This window comes from Pleurodeles waltl, chromosome 7 (genome assembly GCF_031143425.1).
Source record: "Pleurodeles waltl isolate 20211129_DDA chromosome 7, aPleWal1.hap1.20221129, whole genome shotgun sequence".
Lineage (NCBI taxonomy): Eukaryota > Metazoa > Chordata > Amphibia > Caudata > Salamandridae > Pleurodeles > Pleurodeles waltl.
In genome coordinates this window covers 970,585,329-970,603,837 of record NC_090446.1, presented here as the reverse complement: position 1 = coordinate 970,603,837, position 18,509 = coordinate 970,585,329, and the positions used below count along the sequence as shown (strand labels likewise).

General features: G+C 43.7%; 1 protein-coding gene across 3 annotated transcripts in view; it reads right to left on the bottom strand.

The window, feature by feature from the left end:
* RPTOR (regulatory associated protein of MTOR complex 1) overlaps positions 1 to 18,197 on the bottom strand; it is a 1,432,785-nt gene extending 1,414,588 nt beyond the window's left edge. For all 3 annotated transcript variants that reach the window (XM_069199733.1, XM_069199735.1, XM_069199734.1), the window contains exon 1: positions 17,654 to 18,197. In XM_069199733.1, coding sequence (XP_069055834.1) covers positions 17,654 to 17,911 — 258 coding nt within the window. In that variant the 5' untranslated portion in view covers positions 17,912 to 18,197. The remainder of the gene's footprint in view (positions 1 to 17,653) is intronic.
* Positions 18,198 to 18,509: the final 312 nt, after the last annotated feature.

The following is an 18,509-nucleotide window of genomic DNA, read 5'->3' as shown; positions in this document are numbered from 1 at the left end:
TCTCAGGTGGGGGTCATTTTTCCTTAAACAATACTGTTATTAAACTGAAAAGTCCCTTCTTTTATAGATGTGAAGGGTGCGTCAGTGCTGCCTAGCTCCCCTAAGAGGATGCTCCTGCACACAGACCACAAGAAAACATGGCTGAGTGAGGATCATCTGAAGTCCAATTGCCTCCACTCTTGTCTCGGCTGAACTTCTAACTGGGAGCCGGTAGTCCAGAAGTGGGACAGTGACATAAAAGGGCTTAATATGGGGAGCCCATTCCAGTAGCAGAAGGCCAAATAAGGAAAGGAGAGAGAAGGAGGTGAAAGAGTGCAGGAATGAACGATGGAGAGAAAGCCTTCCCATGCCCAAATCTGGAATCTCAGCATGGGAATTCTGAAATCCAGAAGAACGTGGAGGATAACAAAACAGATCACTGTCTAGACAAAAGACGTGATTTGAAGTGTTTCCAATGATTTCTGCTTTTTACCTATGGCTTCCATTACACAAAGATGTAATCTGATTTAGTGCATAAGTAAGATAACATTATTTGGATGCATAGATTACTGAGACACTGCTCAAAATATACAGACTTCAAACCACAGGCCTGCATAGATCACTGAAACACTTGGGTACATAGATTAAAGGGACACTTCTCAGAATTCTCTGTTTTTTTCCTAAAACCACAGGCCTAAAAGACACACACATGATAAAACACAAAAGTAACAATTTAAAACATTTACAGTCTATATGCATTGGTAATGTTACTACTGACTTGATACACCTCTAAATGTGTGTGAGCAAGTTAGGGTGGAATGGTGAATAGGGGATACAATAGAACTGATATTTCCGATGTAGATCCAATTTAGAAGTCATTATGCATATGATTTATATTGCACTCTATTAAAATTACTTTAAATAAAACATCCATGGCTTTCTACAAGTAAGGATGAATGGCCACAGGGCAAAGAGTATCTCAGTTTTATGCCAACAAGTTTTTAAGCACAAATTGAATAATTATATTTTGAAACATCCGACAGGATCCCAGTAGATTGTTATTTTGATAATATGTGTACAGGTGTATCCAAAATAAGTCCAAGAAGGCAGTTTTCATGGTAGATTTTTGGAGGTCTAGAGTGATGTAAAAAAAAGGAAGACCACCCTCTTAATGTTCTATGGCTTTAGATATTAATACATTGGTCATCTTTGTATGGCCCCCACCAGGTCCTGAAAGGAGATAAATCTAACCTTGTATGACAAATAACACATATGTTTCACACTGTTTTTTATGTATTAAAACAAAAAATTATAAATCAGCCTCGCCGTTCATAGAAAAAACGATGGCTATTCTCCGAATCCCTGGAAAATGTATAAAACTCTCTCTGAAGGGACGATGAGCTTTTCTAAAAAATAAATAAAAAAAATAAACACAAGACTAGGATTTAGTTTCCATAAACTGTCATGTACTTATATCCATGTAAACAAGCAAACGTCACCCCACTCAGACTAAAGAAGAAACATTGAGCCAGACTAATGGCCCTCACACCAGGGAATCTATAGTCTTGCTGGGCCTGCAAAAAACACCTGATAATCTAACCAAATAAACCCTCAAGCCGATTATGCTCCCTGGAACACGGTTATCACCAGTCTGCCTCTTAAGAACAACAACCATTGCCACATACCTGATGATCTGGAACTCCTTGTGCTACCTGTCTAGTGCTTGCAAGCAGGTCCTAGTCGGAAGTGCACAACCACGTCCAACTGGACTGCAGAAAGATTAAAGTCATATTGGGACTCCTGTGCATAGGGACACAGGCTGCACCCTCTTAAAAAAAAAAAAAAAAACTCCTGAGCAAAACACATTGCCGGATAGAAAGGACTCTGCTGAAGCACCCACCTCTCCACTGTCACTCAGTGAAAAGCTGGATCTGGTCCTTGCGGCGGTAGATAAATATGGTTCTGCGCTGTAATTTATGCACAAATAAAATTGGCGCAGTCACAACAGACTTAATGCTAGTACTCACGAATCACTACAAACAGGCAGATAAGGTTCGCACCGCTGAAATAACGATTGCCGAGCTGCAACCAAAGCCTCGCAAACTTGACTCTTCAATGTGTTTTATGGCAAACCTGGAGTGCCGTATGGAGGACACGGAGGGCCGCTACCACCGCAATAATATATGCGTAGTGGAATTGCCGGAGGGAACGGAACGGGCAGACGCAGTCAAATAAGCGGACCAATGGATAAGGCGGCTACTGCCCGCAGGCTCTCTCTCGCAGTTCTTCTCGGTGGAGCGTGCCCATCGAGTAGCGGCGCGTCGACCGCCACTGGGTGCTAGCCCCAGACCTTTGTTGTTTCGCCTTCTACAGTATAAAGACAGATATGCTGAGCTAAGTGAGACACAAAAGTTACAAGAGATCTCGGTAGACAACGTCAAGATAATGTTTTTACCAGGTTTAAACTATCATGGTACAGAAAGATGCAGCGCTGTCCTGGAAGCAAAACGCTGACTTTGCAAATTAAACATCAGGTATGCCCACCTCTTTCCGGTGCGACTGAGGGTATTGGCGGAGGGGAAGACACTGTTCTTCAACTCCCCTGAAGATACATGGAATTGGTTGGAGCCATCTGGACACTCGAAGGATACCCAGGGGACCCAGGCTGACTTTTCTTCCTGATGACAAAGCAACTGAGCCGGACAACGGTGCACTCCCCGTTTAACAGCTGTGCTCAACTTGAAACCGGTCATAGGTGGGACGCAGCAAGTCTTACAGACCACAGCAGCATTAAGAAAGAATGGCCAGGGATCGCACTTAGATGATAACATGAGCAAGTAAATAGACCGAGATGGCTCCTCACCCACCTGTCCTTCTCGGGCAGATTCAATAGAGCTTCCTGAAGTCACACCTCAAACGTCTGATGTCATTATTTAAAATCTATATTGGTGTAAAGCCATCGGTTGTCATTTCTCCTGCGAACTCAGAGATACCAGTTGTGACAAATGCCATTGTGGGCACGCTGTAAATGCATTGTTTCTTCTTCAGTTAAATGAACACAGGGCCCCAGAGCAGGCCAGGTATCAGACCTGCTTTTAGTGCAACACCATGATACTGGCAGGTGCACCAGATATTCTCAAGGGAGGGGACTGATACTTCTACTATGGAACACTGATTATATCTCCTTAATGGTACCGGGTAACATAGTGTTTGCTGCCTAGCCCTCTCCCCCCCCATCAGCTCATTCAAAGTCGATTACTTTTTACTGAGGTTATTTCTCTCACAGTTTGGACAGAAACATATTCTGCTCCTTTGGAATTTATAGTCAAATGTTATTATTATACATGATTTATGTATTGCCCAGCAAACCTGCCTGCTCAGACGTCCACTGAAGGTTACTTGTGAACATACTACGCGTGACTCACTTTTGAGTATCTCATACACTACACACATACACGGTCACATGTACCATCAGCGAGGACTCACTTTAACATACTGACATGGAACGTGAAAGGCATGCATACTCCTGCACGTCGTTATGCAGTCTACTGCTACCTGCGGCATCGCTCCACACACATTGCGCTGCAACAAGAAACTCATCTCATACATGCTGAAAGCTTTAAACTGCAGCGGCAAGGGCAGATATTTGCCACCAACTATTCCACATATGCTCATAGAGTGCTCATATGGGTCAGGACTGTGACCCTTTTCGTGGTGGAGGACACACTCCTAGACCCGCAGGATCGTCACGTCATAATATCAGGCCGCCTAGACAGAAGACCTCTACTTTTAGGCTCCATATATGCCCCAAACTCCAACCAAGCCACTTTTTACCGCACCCTTCAAGCACAATCTCTATATGGAGCGATATATTGTGGCTAATGGGTGGGGATTTTAATAGTGACTGGACATCACCCTCAATTGTTCCTTCCTCCTGCTACCACGCATGGCTGCATCATCTAATGCTTAAATGCTAACAGACTGGCTGCGCCACTGGGGGCTGGTTGATGTCTGATAGTTCCGTAATCCGGACACGAAAGTATATTCCTTTTATTCTAACACCCCGTAAACTTTCCTCTTTCACATAATGGTACAGTACATGGAATGCATACACTCTGACCATAACCCCCCTAACTCTACAAATTCAATGGTTGGCTGCCCACCTCCCATCCCAACATGGCGCTTCCAGCCTGCACTGCTGGAGGACCCATCCTTTAGAGCCTCCTTAGAGACTAAGATTACAGATTACTTTGAACACAATGCTGGCACTGCCTCCTCTAAGTTAATAGAGTGGGACACATTCAAAGTGACATCACAGGGACACTGACTAGGCATACAAGGAAACATGAGGCGCCTCCTTGATAGAGATATCGCTAAATTAGAACGCACCTTGTTGGGGGTTGGAGAATAGAGAGCTTAGAGAGCACGGAGTTATGGGTCAGTTGACAGCAGCGAGGCGTGAACATATTATGGCACTAGAAAGACTGCGCTGCCTGAACTATGCCACACACTCAACCTGGAGGGATGCCAAAGCTGACACAGGTAGATGACTATTGGAATAGCTAATAAGTGAAGACCAACCCCAGTGAGCTATAATAGCACTACACTCAGCAATAGGTTCTATCCTCTATACACAGCAAGCAATCCACGAAGAACTTACACAATATTACACACAGGTGTATCTATCAACTATGGAAGAGAGTTCAGAAGCTTGGGACTCCTTAAATAACCTGTTGATTCCTTGCATTAATATAGACCAAAGTAGGACCTGGACGAATCTATCACACTGACAGAAATTAAGGAGGAATTAGCTGTGCTGGCCACTGGCAAGTCCCCAGGCCCTGACGGTTTCCCAACAGAACTGTATAAAACTTATGCTACCCACTTAGCTTCTCACCTATTGTCGATGTACAATAAGACCATATCTGTTGGTAGCCTTTCTGCTTCCGAAAGAGAGGCCACGGCCATTTCTTTGCCAAAGCTGAATAGGGATTCCCTCCTCGTCGGCTCCTATAGACCACTGGCTCTGCTTAACACAGACTATAAAATCTTGGCAAAAATACTCGCTCAGCAACTGGCTCCCCTGGTCCCATTGTGGGTTCACCCAGACAAAAACAGGTTTGTCCCTGCATGCAATGCCCGACGTACATGGGCCCGTGCTGGATTCCTGGTCTTGGACCTTGAAAGGGCATTTGACTAATTGGGGTGGGGGATACCTCTTTGCAGCACTGTTGCGATATGGCGTAGGATCTCGCTTTCTCCGCTTAGTAAAACTGCTGTATACCAGCCCTCTAAGAAAGGTTAAGAGGAGGCCTCTAATTTCAGACGTCATTACTATACACAGGGGAATGAGACGAGGCTGCCTCCTTTCTCCACTCCTATCTTCACGGGCGGCTGAACTACTAGCAAGGGCCTTGCGCAATGGGTGGACCCAATGGGGCATCCCTGGCCAACCCCGTTGCAATATGCACTGTCTGCTGGTGCACACTGTGCACTACATCATTGGAGCCGGCTCTATTACGAGCCAGTGACAATGCTGTAGGCCGTTTCCCGCTGGGCCAGCGGGAAACTTGTAATGGGGTAGGCAGAGAGGCGGCCGCACTGGCAGCAACCCACCCTTCGGGGGACCGACGTTTCCGTACGCAGAGTCGTAATGACCCCCACAGTGTACACAACATGATTGCTCACACCCTAGCCCAGTTTGCTACCCTTTCTGGATTGCGTGTAAACTGGGAAAAATCATGCCTGTTCCCCTTTCTTCCAGATGTTCCTGACCCCTGCCTTACTCTCAGTGGGGCACACGTACACTGGCAGCAACACACATTCAGGTGTCCTGGCATACACGTGTACATTCCAAGACCGACCTCTTTGAGGAAAACTTAACTAGAGCAGTAAGATGACCTTCTGGAACACCCTGCTGCTGGGGGCGGCGGGAAGAGTAGCATTGCTGAAGATAGTGGTTTTGCCCCTCGTTTCATTTCTCTTTGCAAACCTTCCAGTCTACATTCGGGGAATATTTTTCAGCACATTTAGCAAAAAGATCTGAGAATTTATTTGCCACAAATCAAGATGCAGGTTTTCCTTGGCGAAGCTTTGCGCACCATTAGATAAAGGGAGGTTGGCTGCTCCCCATTTCGAACAGTACTATCTTGCCGCTCATATTCAATGGACAGCAGTTTCATCCTTGCACAAAAGCGTGGACGCCAGGCTCATTATTGCTAGGCGTTCCATATTGCTGCTTTGTAGATGCTTACACATCACTAAACATGCGACTCCCCCCCCCCCCCATGCACTGGGGTTGGCACTGTTTGGCAGACTAGGGGTCCTGTAACTCCAAGCGAGTTGACACCATGGCACACAGCAGGTAGGTGTACATACACTAGGGGACCTATATAGAGATGGGGCATTGGCAACATACGAGATGCTCATGGAGGAGGATGGCCTATCTCCTGGTCAATTTTTGCTTCATTCCTCCTTACTCATTACGCTGAGGAGTAACTGGGGGGACATGCCTGCGGAACTACCTATGCATGCAGAACTACCTATACATCTTATGATATAGTATTTGCATGTGATGGGCAGGGGCAGACAACCGATGCACTGGTTTGCCGACTCACTCCACTGCCACTCTACTCCCAAACAATGGTGTTTCTTCTCCTTCAATTTTCCTCTCCCGTGGGCCACTGCTTTGAGCAAGTCTGCACCTGCCCGTCATGCAAGCAAGGAAGGATAGGAAAACGATCATAAATGGGATTTATTCACATTCACTGGAATTATGTAATTCAGTAGCCACTGTGTTTTCTGTATAATTTATGATTTCTTGTATTTGCCACAGAATCCATCATCTGCTGCCCAATCTGTGGATTCTGAGAAAACAAAATTGGTTCTAGCTCAAACGAATGAAAAGTTACCAAAAACATGGCAACTTGAGATGCTGCATAGTAAAGTGCCCTTCGCAGAGAACGTTACATTTTACCTGCTAATTGCTATATTGAGGAGCTAAATCTGTATTAATGAGTTGAAATGTATACCCAGAAAGTGTTAAAAAATGAAAAAAAAAAAAAAAAAAAAGGAAGGATTACTATAAAACAAAATGCTGCATTACGCCACATAATTTGCCTTTCCTTGCTACATAATTTAGTTAACCCTGCCATGACAGCTGGCCTCACTTGCTGCATACTTCCAGTGGCCCTGGTTTTAGTTTGCCACTCAGATCACTCGACCCTGTACAAGTGGTTAAGTGTCAACTTAAATGCTGCTTGGTAGTTAGTAGAGGCTTTAACTGATGAAGTCACTTGAAGCTCCAATGTGTCAAAGATATATTATTTTTTAGATAATGTAAAAGTGTTACCAGCTCAGCTCTGGAGTGTGTCCTTTTAATGGACACTGATAACAATGATTCTGGGATAGTCTGACTACTTATTAGTAAAATACCTAAATATATCAATAATAATTTAGATATGCACAGACTGGGACCTCATAGCACTATAAATACACAAGTCACTAGTCCCTCATACATTGACCAGGATTCAATTCTGTGACTCTTTGGTTACGCACATACAGCACTAATCACATTAGCTAACTGACATTTTATAATGTAAGAGAGTATTTTTTCCACTGATTAATTTAACTTGTGTGCATTTTTTATGGAGGGAGGGTGTTTTTATATGTGTAAAAAACTGAATATATTGTTTTTTAGCAACATCTTTGACTCCCCGCACACTGACTGTGCACTCAAGGCATTCAGGATTACAGTTCCACACTTTTTATTCACTTCTACCTCTGCATATAAAAGAAAATAGCCTGGAAATACACCTAACAAACAAAGTTGTGCTTCCAGGCCAATTTGATTTACAAGTTGTTGCAGGTGCATTTGCGCCCACACTGGGAATGCAGTCACAGACTCCTACGAAGAGCACGCCTCGCAGCTTCAGGCGCAATGCCAAGAACCCCTTGAACAGAGGGAGGGTGCTTCAGGACCACAGGGCCTCCAGAAAACCCCCATTTGTGCGAGAGCTGGGCAAAGTTGTAAATACGTTTACCTCCTTGGACAAGGCCCAGTCTTCCATGAAACGGGTCTTCATACCACGTGTTTTTGCCACAGCCTGTCGTGGTAGGGGGTGCTCGACCAGCCACGCCTTCTCTCAAACCTCCGATCAAGGTGCAGACATGTGCTGAAGTCAGTGGCAGGACGCTTCCAGATTTGGAAATTTCTACCCCACAAAAGCTTCCCCCTACGCCAGGGTTCCAGGGGTGGCTCCAAGTGTCCAAGTGCCAACGTCACTTTCCAAGGTAAGAGGGCAAGACTCAGTGGGGTTAAAACTCGGGGCAGACTGAGGCAATTTTTACAGGCTTGGATAATCTATTGTCACACGTCTGAGTCTTAAAGACTGTGAAACAGTTTCAGATAGAGTTTTATGGGACTACTTCTCAGCCCCAGAGTCCGAATCCCCTGTCCTTTCCTTTGAAACAAGAGCAGCTGTTGGGCCTGGGAATGATGAGTCTCCTAGAGAAAGGGGCGATAGTCCCATTTACCTTACATCCTTCAGGGTTTCTCAACAATATCTTCTTGGTGGACAAGTGAGATGACAGCCTATGGCCAGTTTTCAATCTGAGGGAATTCAATGAGTGGCTGGTTCACCGCCACTTCAAGAGGGAGGGGATTCATCTTCTCAAACACCTCCTTCAGATGGGCAAATGGATGGTCCGTTTGGTCCTGAAGGATGTCTACCTTACAGTTCTAATATTTCCGCCACACAGACATTTCCTACAATTTCAATGAAAGTCTTCGCTGTTCGAATTCACCTCCCTTACTTTTGGACTATCTTCCGCTCCTTGGTGTTTCACCAAACTGTTAAGGCCGGTCATGGAACATCTAAAGACTAGAGGGCTGCGTCTCATTGTCTATTTGGATGCCATCCTCCTGATGAATCAATGTCCACTACGCCTGACCCAGCATAAACAGTGAACTATCCATCTTCTACAATCTCTCGGCTTCCTAATCAACGAGAAGAAATCTTCCCTGATTCCATACAAGTCCCTGCAGTGCTTGGGGTTTGAAGTGGACTCCGTCAAAGTGGTCCTAGGCCTCCCATCTCAGAAACTAGCCAAAATCCAACATGAGCTCTGGAGAACCCTCTCCGAAATCTCAGATATCAATGCGCCATCTGGCTCATATTGTAGGCCTTCTGACCTCGTCCATACAGACGATCTTTACCGGCTCTCTTCAGTAACCGGAACTGCAACACATAAAAAGTTTGCACCTTAAGAGAGGTCTCACCTACTCCCTAGAGGCAAGAGAGTAGCTGCAATGGTGGATTTCCCACATGGAAGCCTGGAATGGCCGGGCAATTTTAGGCTCTCAACCAGATTTGATGATTGAATCAGATGCCAGCGATTTGGGCTGGGGAGTTCTCTGCGGAGATTTTTCCACAGGGGAAAGGTGGTCTTCCGCAGAAAAGACCCTTCACATAAATTGCCTGGAACTTATGGCTGGTTCCATCGCAGTGAAGTGTTGGACGAGGTGCAAGGTGCAATGTTGCATCCTTCTCAAAATGGACAACGTGGAGCAGTTCGATATGTCAATCACCTGCAGGGAACTAGATCAAAGATCCTGTGGGACCTAGCTCGATCGTGTTGGGAGTAATGCTTGGCACATCAGATCTAAATGTCAGTGGAACACCTTACGGGAAAGACTAATCAGGTGGCAGATTGGCATTCCCGTTATTGGAGGGATTCTATCCTCTGGATGCTTCATCCGGAAGTGTTCCGGCAACTATAGGAATGTTGGGGTCCCTTCTCCATAGACCTTTTCACCTCTCGCCTGGACTCACAGTTGACAGGTATTGCAGCTGGACACCAGATCCAATGCGACATTCACAGATGCCTTCCTCCTAGACTGGAGAAAGGAATTGGGGTATGCACTTCCCCCATTTGCAATGATAATATGTCTATCCACTCAGGTCCAGAGGCAGAAGGTGGATCTGGTCATCATCACCCTGATTTGGAGATTTCAAGTTTGGTTTCCAGCTCTGATTAAACTTTCTTGGGATTTTCCAATCCCTCTACCCCTGTTTGCAGAACTTTTCCAGTATCCCCAAGGCAACCCACATCACCTAGTCCTAGCCGGCTACCTGTCTTATGGCTTGGCAGATTACCGGGAGCAATGGAAAGTCCTGGGCATTTCGGAGGAGGCTGCCTCCTTACTTGCCAGAGCTTGGGCGGACAGCACAAATAAGAGATAGCGCTTTGCTTGGACTCAATGGCTGCATTGATGTCTATGCCAGCTGGATCCCCTGGGGGCAGACACTGTCCACATTTTGAACTTTCTGGCGGCTTTAACCGTCTGAAAGATTGGCATACAGATCGCTCAATACCTTCTATGATTTCAACAGGCCATGATTGCCAGCTGACGGTCAGTCGTTTGGGGAACATCCCTTAGTGTGTAAGCTTCTACAAGGTATCAGGTCGTCAGTTCCTCTGGAAGCACAACATTTAGATTGTGGGATGTAAATCAGGTTCTCAACCTGTTTAAGTAATGGCCCTCTAACAAATATCTCTCAAGGAAGCAACTACCTTCCAAGCTGGCTACTCTGTTATGTGTTATTTCTTGCCAAAGAGTTTCGGATGTGAGAGCTCTGGATAGAACAGGCAGGGTGTTTACTCCAGAAGGGGTTACTTTCCATATTGCTTATCGAACAAAATGTAATTCAACGTGGTATCTTACCCAATGTTCCCTGCAGCCCCTAAATTGTGCATGGTCAGGGCATTAAAAGTATATGAAACTATGACGGGTGAGCTCCGTCCTCCAGAGAACGTCAGCTTCTGATCGCTTTAACCAAACCCCACAAGGCACTGTCTTTTCCTACCATTGCCACATGGGTCAGATTGGATATGCAGGAAGTGGGTATTATTGTGTTTCCCAGTTTGGAGCTCACTGAGTGAAAGGCAATATGGTGGCTAAGGCCTCCACTTTGGAGGGGGGGGAGAAGGGGGTTGATTGGAAGACATCATTAACTCTGCTGATTGGTCATCTGATTCTACTTTTAAACAATTTTACTTCCAGCCAATCACAAATCTGTCAACTGTAGTGGTGGATAAGTTTTGAACTAGCCTAACCCTTTCCTCCGTGTCCTGGCAGAATAAAAAATGTCCTAGTTATCGTAACAAAAAAAGTTTCAATTCTATTAAGGACACTGAGGCGAAGATTAGCCCACCCTATTTTCCAATTAATGGAAATTTCCCTCCTGACATGATGTCACATTATTCTGCAAGTTTGTAATGTTCCTTATGCCAGGTTTGTGAATATTTATAAATGAAGATGTATGGCGCAATGTTGGCAATGCTTCCTTGACGGTAACTCGATGTATGTGTGATTCTGAAATGTTGATTTCTTCTTCTTAGGGCTAGATTCTGGCAAACAGGAGTCATTTAAATGGACTTGGCTATGTCGCGCAATGAAAGAGGAAGATTTAAGGGGCCTATTATCAGTGGCGGATGGCGTTGTGGTTGGACATTGTCTTTTCTTTATTTTTACTTCCCAACAACTCATGGGAAATGTAATTTGTTATAGTTTATCATTATCCTAACGGCTGATAGATACAATAAAGTGAGGAAAGTTGAGCCTTCATGCGCTTAATACAATTGAAACATTCTGTTATGATAGCTAGGAAATTTTTCATTGACCCATCACCTCGCCGGCAGACTGAGACACATGGTTTTAACCTCTGGCTCTTTGTAATCTAGGGCTATAATGTAGTTATCTCCACCTCAGTACTCTACCCATCACTTCCAACAAGGGTATAGGATATTTCTTGAGGTGATGTGCATTTGGTATATGATGCAGTAATTGAACTCTGTATGTCAAGTTCCAGATCGGAGGGATTTTCTTAAGTGCTGTGTGTTTATGGTGTGAAAAACAGAAGCTGCCCTGTCAAACTTAATGGAAGTTGGACCTTAGACAAAAGTTCGTAGAATAATATAGTTGTCCATATGAGTCAAAGAGGCATAATAATTCACTATGTGTCCACAAACTCCCCTGAGCACTGTTATCACCTTTGCTCCCAATGTATTGTTGTTTGTATTTGCAAATAGAACAATTTTTGTATCAAAGATTTGACTAGATAGGGTACACTAGTCACTACTTTCTGTTTTCAAATGTTGAGAATAAATTATGAGGACTACCGATTATACTTTGCAGAATCATACAACCAAATATACTTATTGTTTAAAATGATTACCTCAGTGGATTTTTATTGTTTAATGTGTGTATCTATGCTACACACAGCTTTACTAGAAATGTGTACTTCATCTACTAGTCCGGAGATTAAGATGTATCCCTTAAATTTGGGATGGAAAAGGAGGAGCACTGATTGCTAACTAGTTCCTAGTTATGCTAATTTTGTGCCTGCAAAGCTTTTTTACTGTGCTGGCCTCAGCTCCTACAGCAATGGTCAATTAATTTGTTCAATGACAAGTATTTCTAACCTGAACTCCTAAATTGTTTTCACTTTACCATAAGGTGGACATGCATTTAAAGTGTGTTTCAATCTAATTAAAAAAAAAAATCTAAAACCCTGTGAGTTGTTTTATGCTCAAATAGGAACTCAATGTTGTCATAAAAAGAACCAACAAAAAAAAGTTGGTATTGTTTTATTGAACATATCCACGCTTCTTTTAAAACCTAACTTTAACTATTCCATATTTGCGTTTGCCCACAAAATATCAATGATTTGTTCTTTATAATATATCGGAGCAGAATACTTGATTTTGTTCACTTGTACGTGAACTCAGTTTAGTACACTGAAACACAAAATATCCCAGTATGAAGTAAAACATGATTTAAAGTAACTCTAAATAGCACTGCAAAATGTGCAGTGTACTTAAGAAAACTTGTGAATATGCCTGCCTCCCAACCTACCATTTTGGATCTAAGATTACACTGGTGGAACACAGAAACCTTGATTTTAACCTTTTCATTCTAGGAATGTTTTCTAGTAACCAATAAGACAGCAAAATAATGTCAGCAACAGGAGCAAATTACTTTTTTCCTAAATATGTTTTAATGTAGTGATCTTTTAAAAGGTCCCTTTTCTCTCACAGCAGAAACAGCTATTTTAGAATAGTATTAACAAAAATGTCATGGCTAAAACTCATTCCATTTTCAGTTCCAGCACCTATACATTCTCAACGCAGACTGTGCCTCATATTAATGTCAAAGGCATATAGCATATGCATCTTGTTCCTGTTTGTAAAGTGTCCGGAGTTGAGTGGTCATTTCAGAGTCATTCATTTGAGGCATTGTGAGTATGGGCTGCATAGCACGGTGGGTCATAAACAGCAAACTAGACTTCACTTTAAAGACTGATCGCTCCCAGTACAGCAAAATAAAAATGCTGGATATCCAGGGGCTCAACCCGGCATGCATAACAAACAACACGATCAACAGGGTATAGCCAAAAAGCTGCACACAAGAGGGAAAAGCTAAGCAGATGTGCTACCTACTTGTAACTCAGTGTGCACAACACACTGGGGGGGACCAGTGAAAAGATATCCAACTATATGGAATAATAATGTAGCAATGTTCGACATGACCAAACTCACAACAGCGTCAAACATAATAATAAACAAGCACTGCCAAAGCCAAAATGACTGGCTTGCATTTTCAGAACTGACTAAAACATTTAAAAAGCATGATGTAGTGAAAAAACGATGGGGTAAAATAGTCCTTCATACAAAATACAAGCACTCCAAAGTCGGTGGAATGAAACACCAAGCTGCCAAAAGCACGTGGTGAGAGAAAAATACTCCACTGGGCGGAACCACAGACCACTCACTCCATGCGTATTTTAAAAAATTGGTAACAGTAGGGATGCAGTGTTAAGACGGACTTAATAAAAAAACACACATATCAGAGATAACAGATAGCTGGGCCTCACAGCACTACTATAGCTCAATTCGTGACAAAACACAACCCACTAAACCAACACCACACTAACAGTCTGGTTTATAAAGATACTGTGAACCCTCATAATAGGTCATGCGTTAAAGCTAACTATTACAGCACACGTACAACCAAATATATACACAAAAGAAGCATATTACACAACACACACTAATGATTTTCAACTCTAAACAAAACGGAAAATGTATGCAATGGAATACTCGTGACCGCAAAGTATAAGTAACCAAATGCCATCAGCGCTGGGAGGACATAATGATACAGAGCTATACAAATCTCCATAAGTGACAAACATCTCTTTTCCAAGCCCTGATTAGACTTATGGTATGTCTGTTATGTCACTAGTGTCGCTCTGCACTCCTAGTATATAATAATCTCTGAACGTGGAGCACACCAGTAAGAGGCAGGAAAAAACAGAGGATGAGTTGGCACACCCAGCCACTGAAAGCTGGAGCATGATCCCTGGATGGGCATTAACTTCATAAAGCTAAACTGTTCTACCACCAAGATCATCTGACAGTGCAAATGTATCCAGTTGCCCCTTCCTTTGACATATAAACTGCCTGATGTCCATGCTCATGGTCTTGATATGTTCAATGATCATGCTAGGAATATAGGCATCATTCTAGACAACAAGCTAACCGTGATGACTAAGGTCAACTTGGTCTCCTCCTCCTCTGCATGCTTCTTAAGATATTCAAATGGCTACTCCAAAGCTCAAGATACACCATCACCCAGGTCCTCATCTTCAGCCGACTGGACTACGGCAACACTCTCCACACAGAGATTACAGCTCTCCTCCTTTGATGACTACAGACCATACAGTACCCCACAGCTAGACTTGTCCTGGATCTCCCTAGATGAATCTACATCACCCGCTATCTCAGGGAACTCCACTGGATCCCTGTAGAGAAAAGATGTCAGTTCATGATCCTAACTTTGGCGTACATGGCCCCACACAACTGCGGACCAGCCTGACCTTTTATCAGCCTACCAGACACCTGTACTCAACTTCCCTTTCTCTAAACCTCACCTCCCGCATCTGATGTAGAAGTAGCAGAGGTCACTCTTTCTCCTTCCTAGCAGTGAAGATGTGGAATGAGCTACCCTTTCATCTCCGGACCGCCCCATCTCTCTCTGAGTTTCAAAAGCTCTTGAAGAACTAGCTATCCAGCTAATCAACTGGACACAGCCAGTGCCTGGATACCCTCACGGGTGACAAGAAGCAATCTACAAATCTACTGATTGATATGCCACCAACTATTTGGTGCATCCAATCAGTGCTGAAATCAAGACTAAACTTCAGTCTCTAAAAATTCGACTGCTTTACTCATTGTGTAGGACCAGAAATAATTTTGTAAGTAGGGCCTGTTGGTTGAAACACTCAATGCATAGTAAGGAGTTTGTTGGTTGTCCTCTATTTTCTAGGTAGCCAGTCTAAAGATGAAAGTTTCAGGGGATATACATGAGTACTATTGCTGTGCAATACAGGCTGCAATGTGGAGAAGATATAGGCCTACATCAAAAAAATTATCTTTGGTTCCATTACGACAAAAAGTAACATATTGTAATTAGGCTTTCTTTGGTCACAAGGTGGGACAATATTTAATGTTAAGAGTATTCAGTTTATCTCGTGACTGTATGTCAGAGATTGCAATTATCTTTTTACTGCGCATAAAAGGTTGGTTTGCATCTTAAAATCAAATGTTACAATCTTAGGGTTAGGGTGAAGGTGGTTTGCTTTTAGCCGCTATTACCTTCAGGGACTGCTGGTGCACACAAGACTCCACAAATGTCTTCCTTAAGGCTCTGGATGACACAAAAGAGCAGTTCTACATGGTGCTGCTAAAGCACTTATTCTGCATTTGGAAGGTTCCTGGGCAAACAATCTGTGCTGTCCTCAGTCCTACAAGTGTTGTCCAGCTAAGAATTTCCCAATTGGATCCCCAGGGTACATGAAATATTTACTAACCACAAGTCCTCGTTGGAGTGTGTTATAAAAGGTACTGCTTAGAAATCCCTATCAGTGCTACTCTACTTTGCAATATATTCTCGAACTATTCCTACCAAGCAAAGAAGAATACAGGTCCGTTTCAACTGGATGTTTATGAGACTATCTGCGGACTTTGATTATTTAACAGCCAATTTGGTTGACGCACTTTGGAACGCTCAACATAAGTAGCAAAAGGCTATTTCATCCTAGACCAGCACGTGTCTAGAGTGTCGTATCATAGGCCGCTGCTGTTAGAGGAGTTTTACATCTAAGCCAATTATTGAAGTTGTGTGCCAGCTCATGCCAGAGTGGAACAGATTTTTTAAACAAGCATCGAAGTGCCACTGATACTAAGAAAACGACGAAAAGTTAGGAAATAAAGCAAGGCTTTTCAAAGATCTCTAACACTTAAAATCTTAACGTGCGCTTTTCTATAGGGTTATGTCATCATCACTCTCTCAGTAGAATGGTCTAAGTCATAGATACTCAAAGTACGTCTCAGGGGGCACATGGGGCCCCCTTGGGTGACAGGAGCACTGGGCAGCTGTTTACTCACAGCTCTAAAAATATAAAAAGATAATAAGTAGACAGGTAATCACTTATTTGAAGCTTAATGGGTCTTAAAGAAAGGAAGTAACTAGGGAGATCTGTGCTTCACTTTATAAACAAGTTCATTTTTTAAAACATCTTGCTGCAAAAGTGTAAAAATATCACATTGGCTTCAAAATTCAAAAAGTGTATTGAGTTAACATGCAGACCTTTTCAGTACAATTATATCAGTGCATTGAGAATGTTTAATTTAAAAGTGATAGTTTTCAAACTTGAATTTAGAAATATTGATTCTTTCCCCTAACCTGACATCAACGTCAATAGTGAATCAAAGAGGCAGTCAGTTATGTGTACTTTTTGGGTGGCCTGGATTCCTATTATACATGAACATAATTATAGTTTATTAAATCAAACACAGGAGCAGGTTTTGTATAATGCACACCCTGAAATCATGTATTTTGAGGTCCTCGTGTGTGATTTTGAAGAAAAAGGAGGGTGAGTGAAAATAAACAACTGCCTAGGATCACACATTTTGGGAAAGTGGGGAAGTAGGGATTAATCCCAGGTTTTCTGGTTTCACACAGTTCAATTCAGCCACCAGATGGATATCCTCTGCTTCGCCTACACCTACTTTACTGTCAATTCCCCCAACTCTGTCGCCCAACCGCCACCCCGCTGGCCTCAATGAGGCCCTCGGTCACATGACAGACCAAGCTTTTTGGCCCCTGGGAAAATGTTTGTGAGTAGCCCTGGTCTAAATAGAGTCTATCACAACTTGCTTTGATAAAGTTGAATAAGAATTAATTACGATGATATAACGTTTAATAACTAGTAACAGTCGGTATATCAATCCTGCTCTTTTGTTACTCAAACTTTTTAAAAATAGGCACAGCTTTTATTATTCAGAATAGCGATTCCTTTATCATAAAGCTGGATGTCCATTTCTATCATATTTAGTCTTTGATGAACTACACATTTTGAGCAATTACTTTGACATCTGCAGTCTCGGTATTAAGATAGAGGGGGAGCACTGGCTGGTGGTCAAAGTGGTGACATGGACAGGGTTCTCGGGGACGTCAATCGCCAAGTACTTAATTCCCGAGTGTACAACAGCCTTGGCTTTTTAGGAACGAGTGGGATGTGCATTTCCGTTAAAGGTCAGAATCACTCACCCGGTCCTTCATCCTCCAGCTCTGAGCGAGTCCACGGCTACCCTCGATCTTTTCGCTGTGTCTCTTTTTCATGAAGGCTGTGGGCAGCGCCCAGTCGGGGAGCCCTGAAACGTCCTCCTGGTCCAGGGGTCCCGCTGCAAGAACAGGCGGCATTGGAGGCGGGAGAAGTGGGGGTGGAGGAGGAGGAGGAGGAGGTAAAGGTGGTGAAGCTGCCGGACCCGGCAAGGTGGGTGCCGGCATAGTGACAGGTGACTCCATTCCCTGCGTTCCTCAGGCGGGAGAGAGAGATCTCATCCTGCCTCCCGGAGCAGACGGGGTTATTTGACTTCTCAGAGAGAATGTAAGATCCGCACAGACACTTGTTAGCGCACAATCTATCAGTGCTTCTTTCCTCTCTCTCGCTGGTTACGTATTTCCCTCAGAATTCACTCAGTCACGGTTTTGTCCCCGCTTCTGAGTGTCTCTTCTTCGGGCCTGTCCCCTGTTTCTTCCCGCTGCAGATCCTCAGCGAGACCGCACGGACAGCGCCATATTGGAACGCTCCCAGCATGCATTGCGACTACGGTGCGCCAGAGGTTCACACAGAAAACGCGACCAGGGATGACCTTCTAGGACACCGTATCGCGTGTTCTGGATGGATCACAGTCTTAGGTTATTTAGAGAGAGATACAGGTAATAAATGACGTGTTCCAGGATTCAGAGGTATAAACCGATATCTGTTACTTACTGGACCCTGCATTCTAGGAGGTGCAAATGAGGGTCCAGGTTTGACCATTTTGGCGAATCACTTCGGGAATCTTTTTGGGACCAGACCAAGAGTAGACTACTTTCAGTCCCTGGTTGCGTTGAATATTTT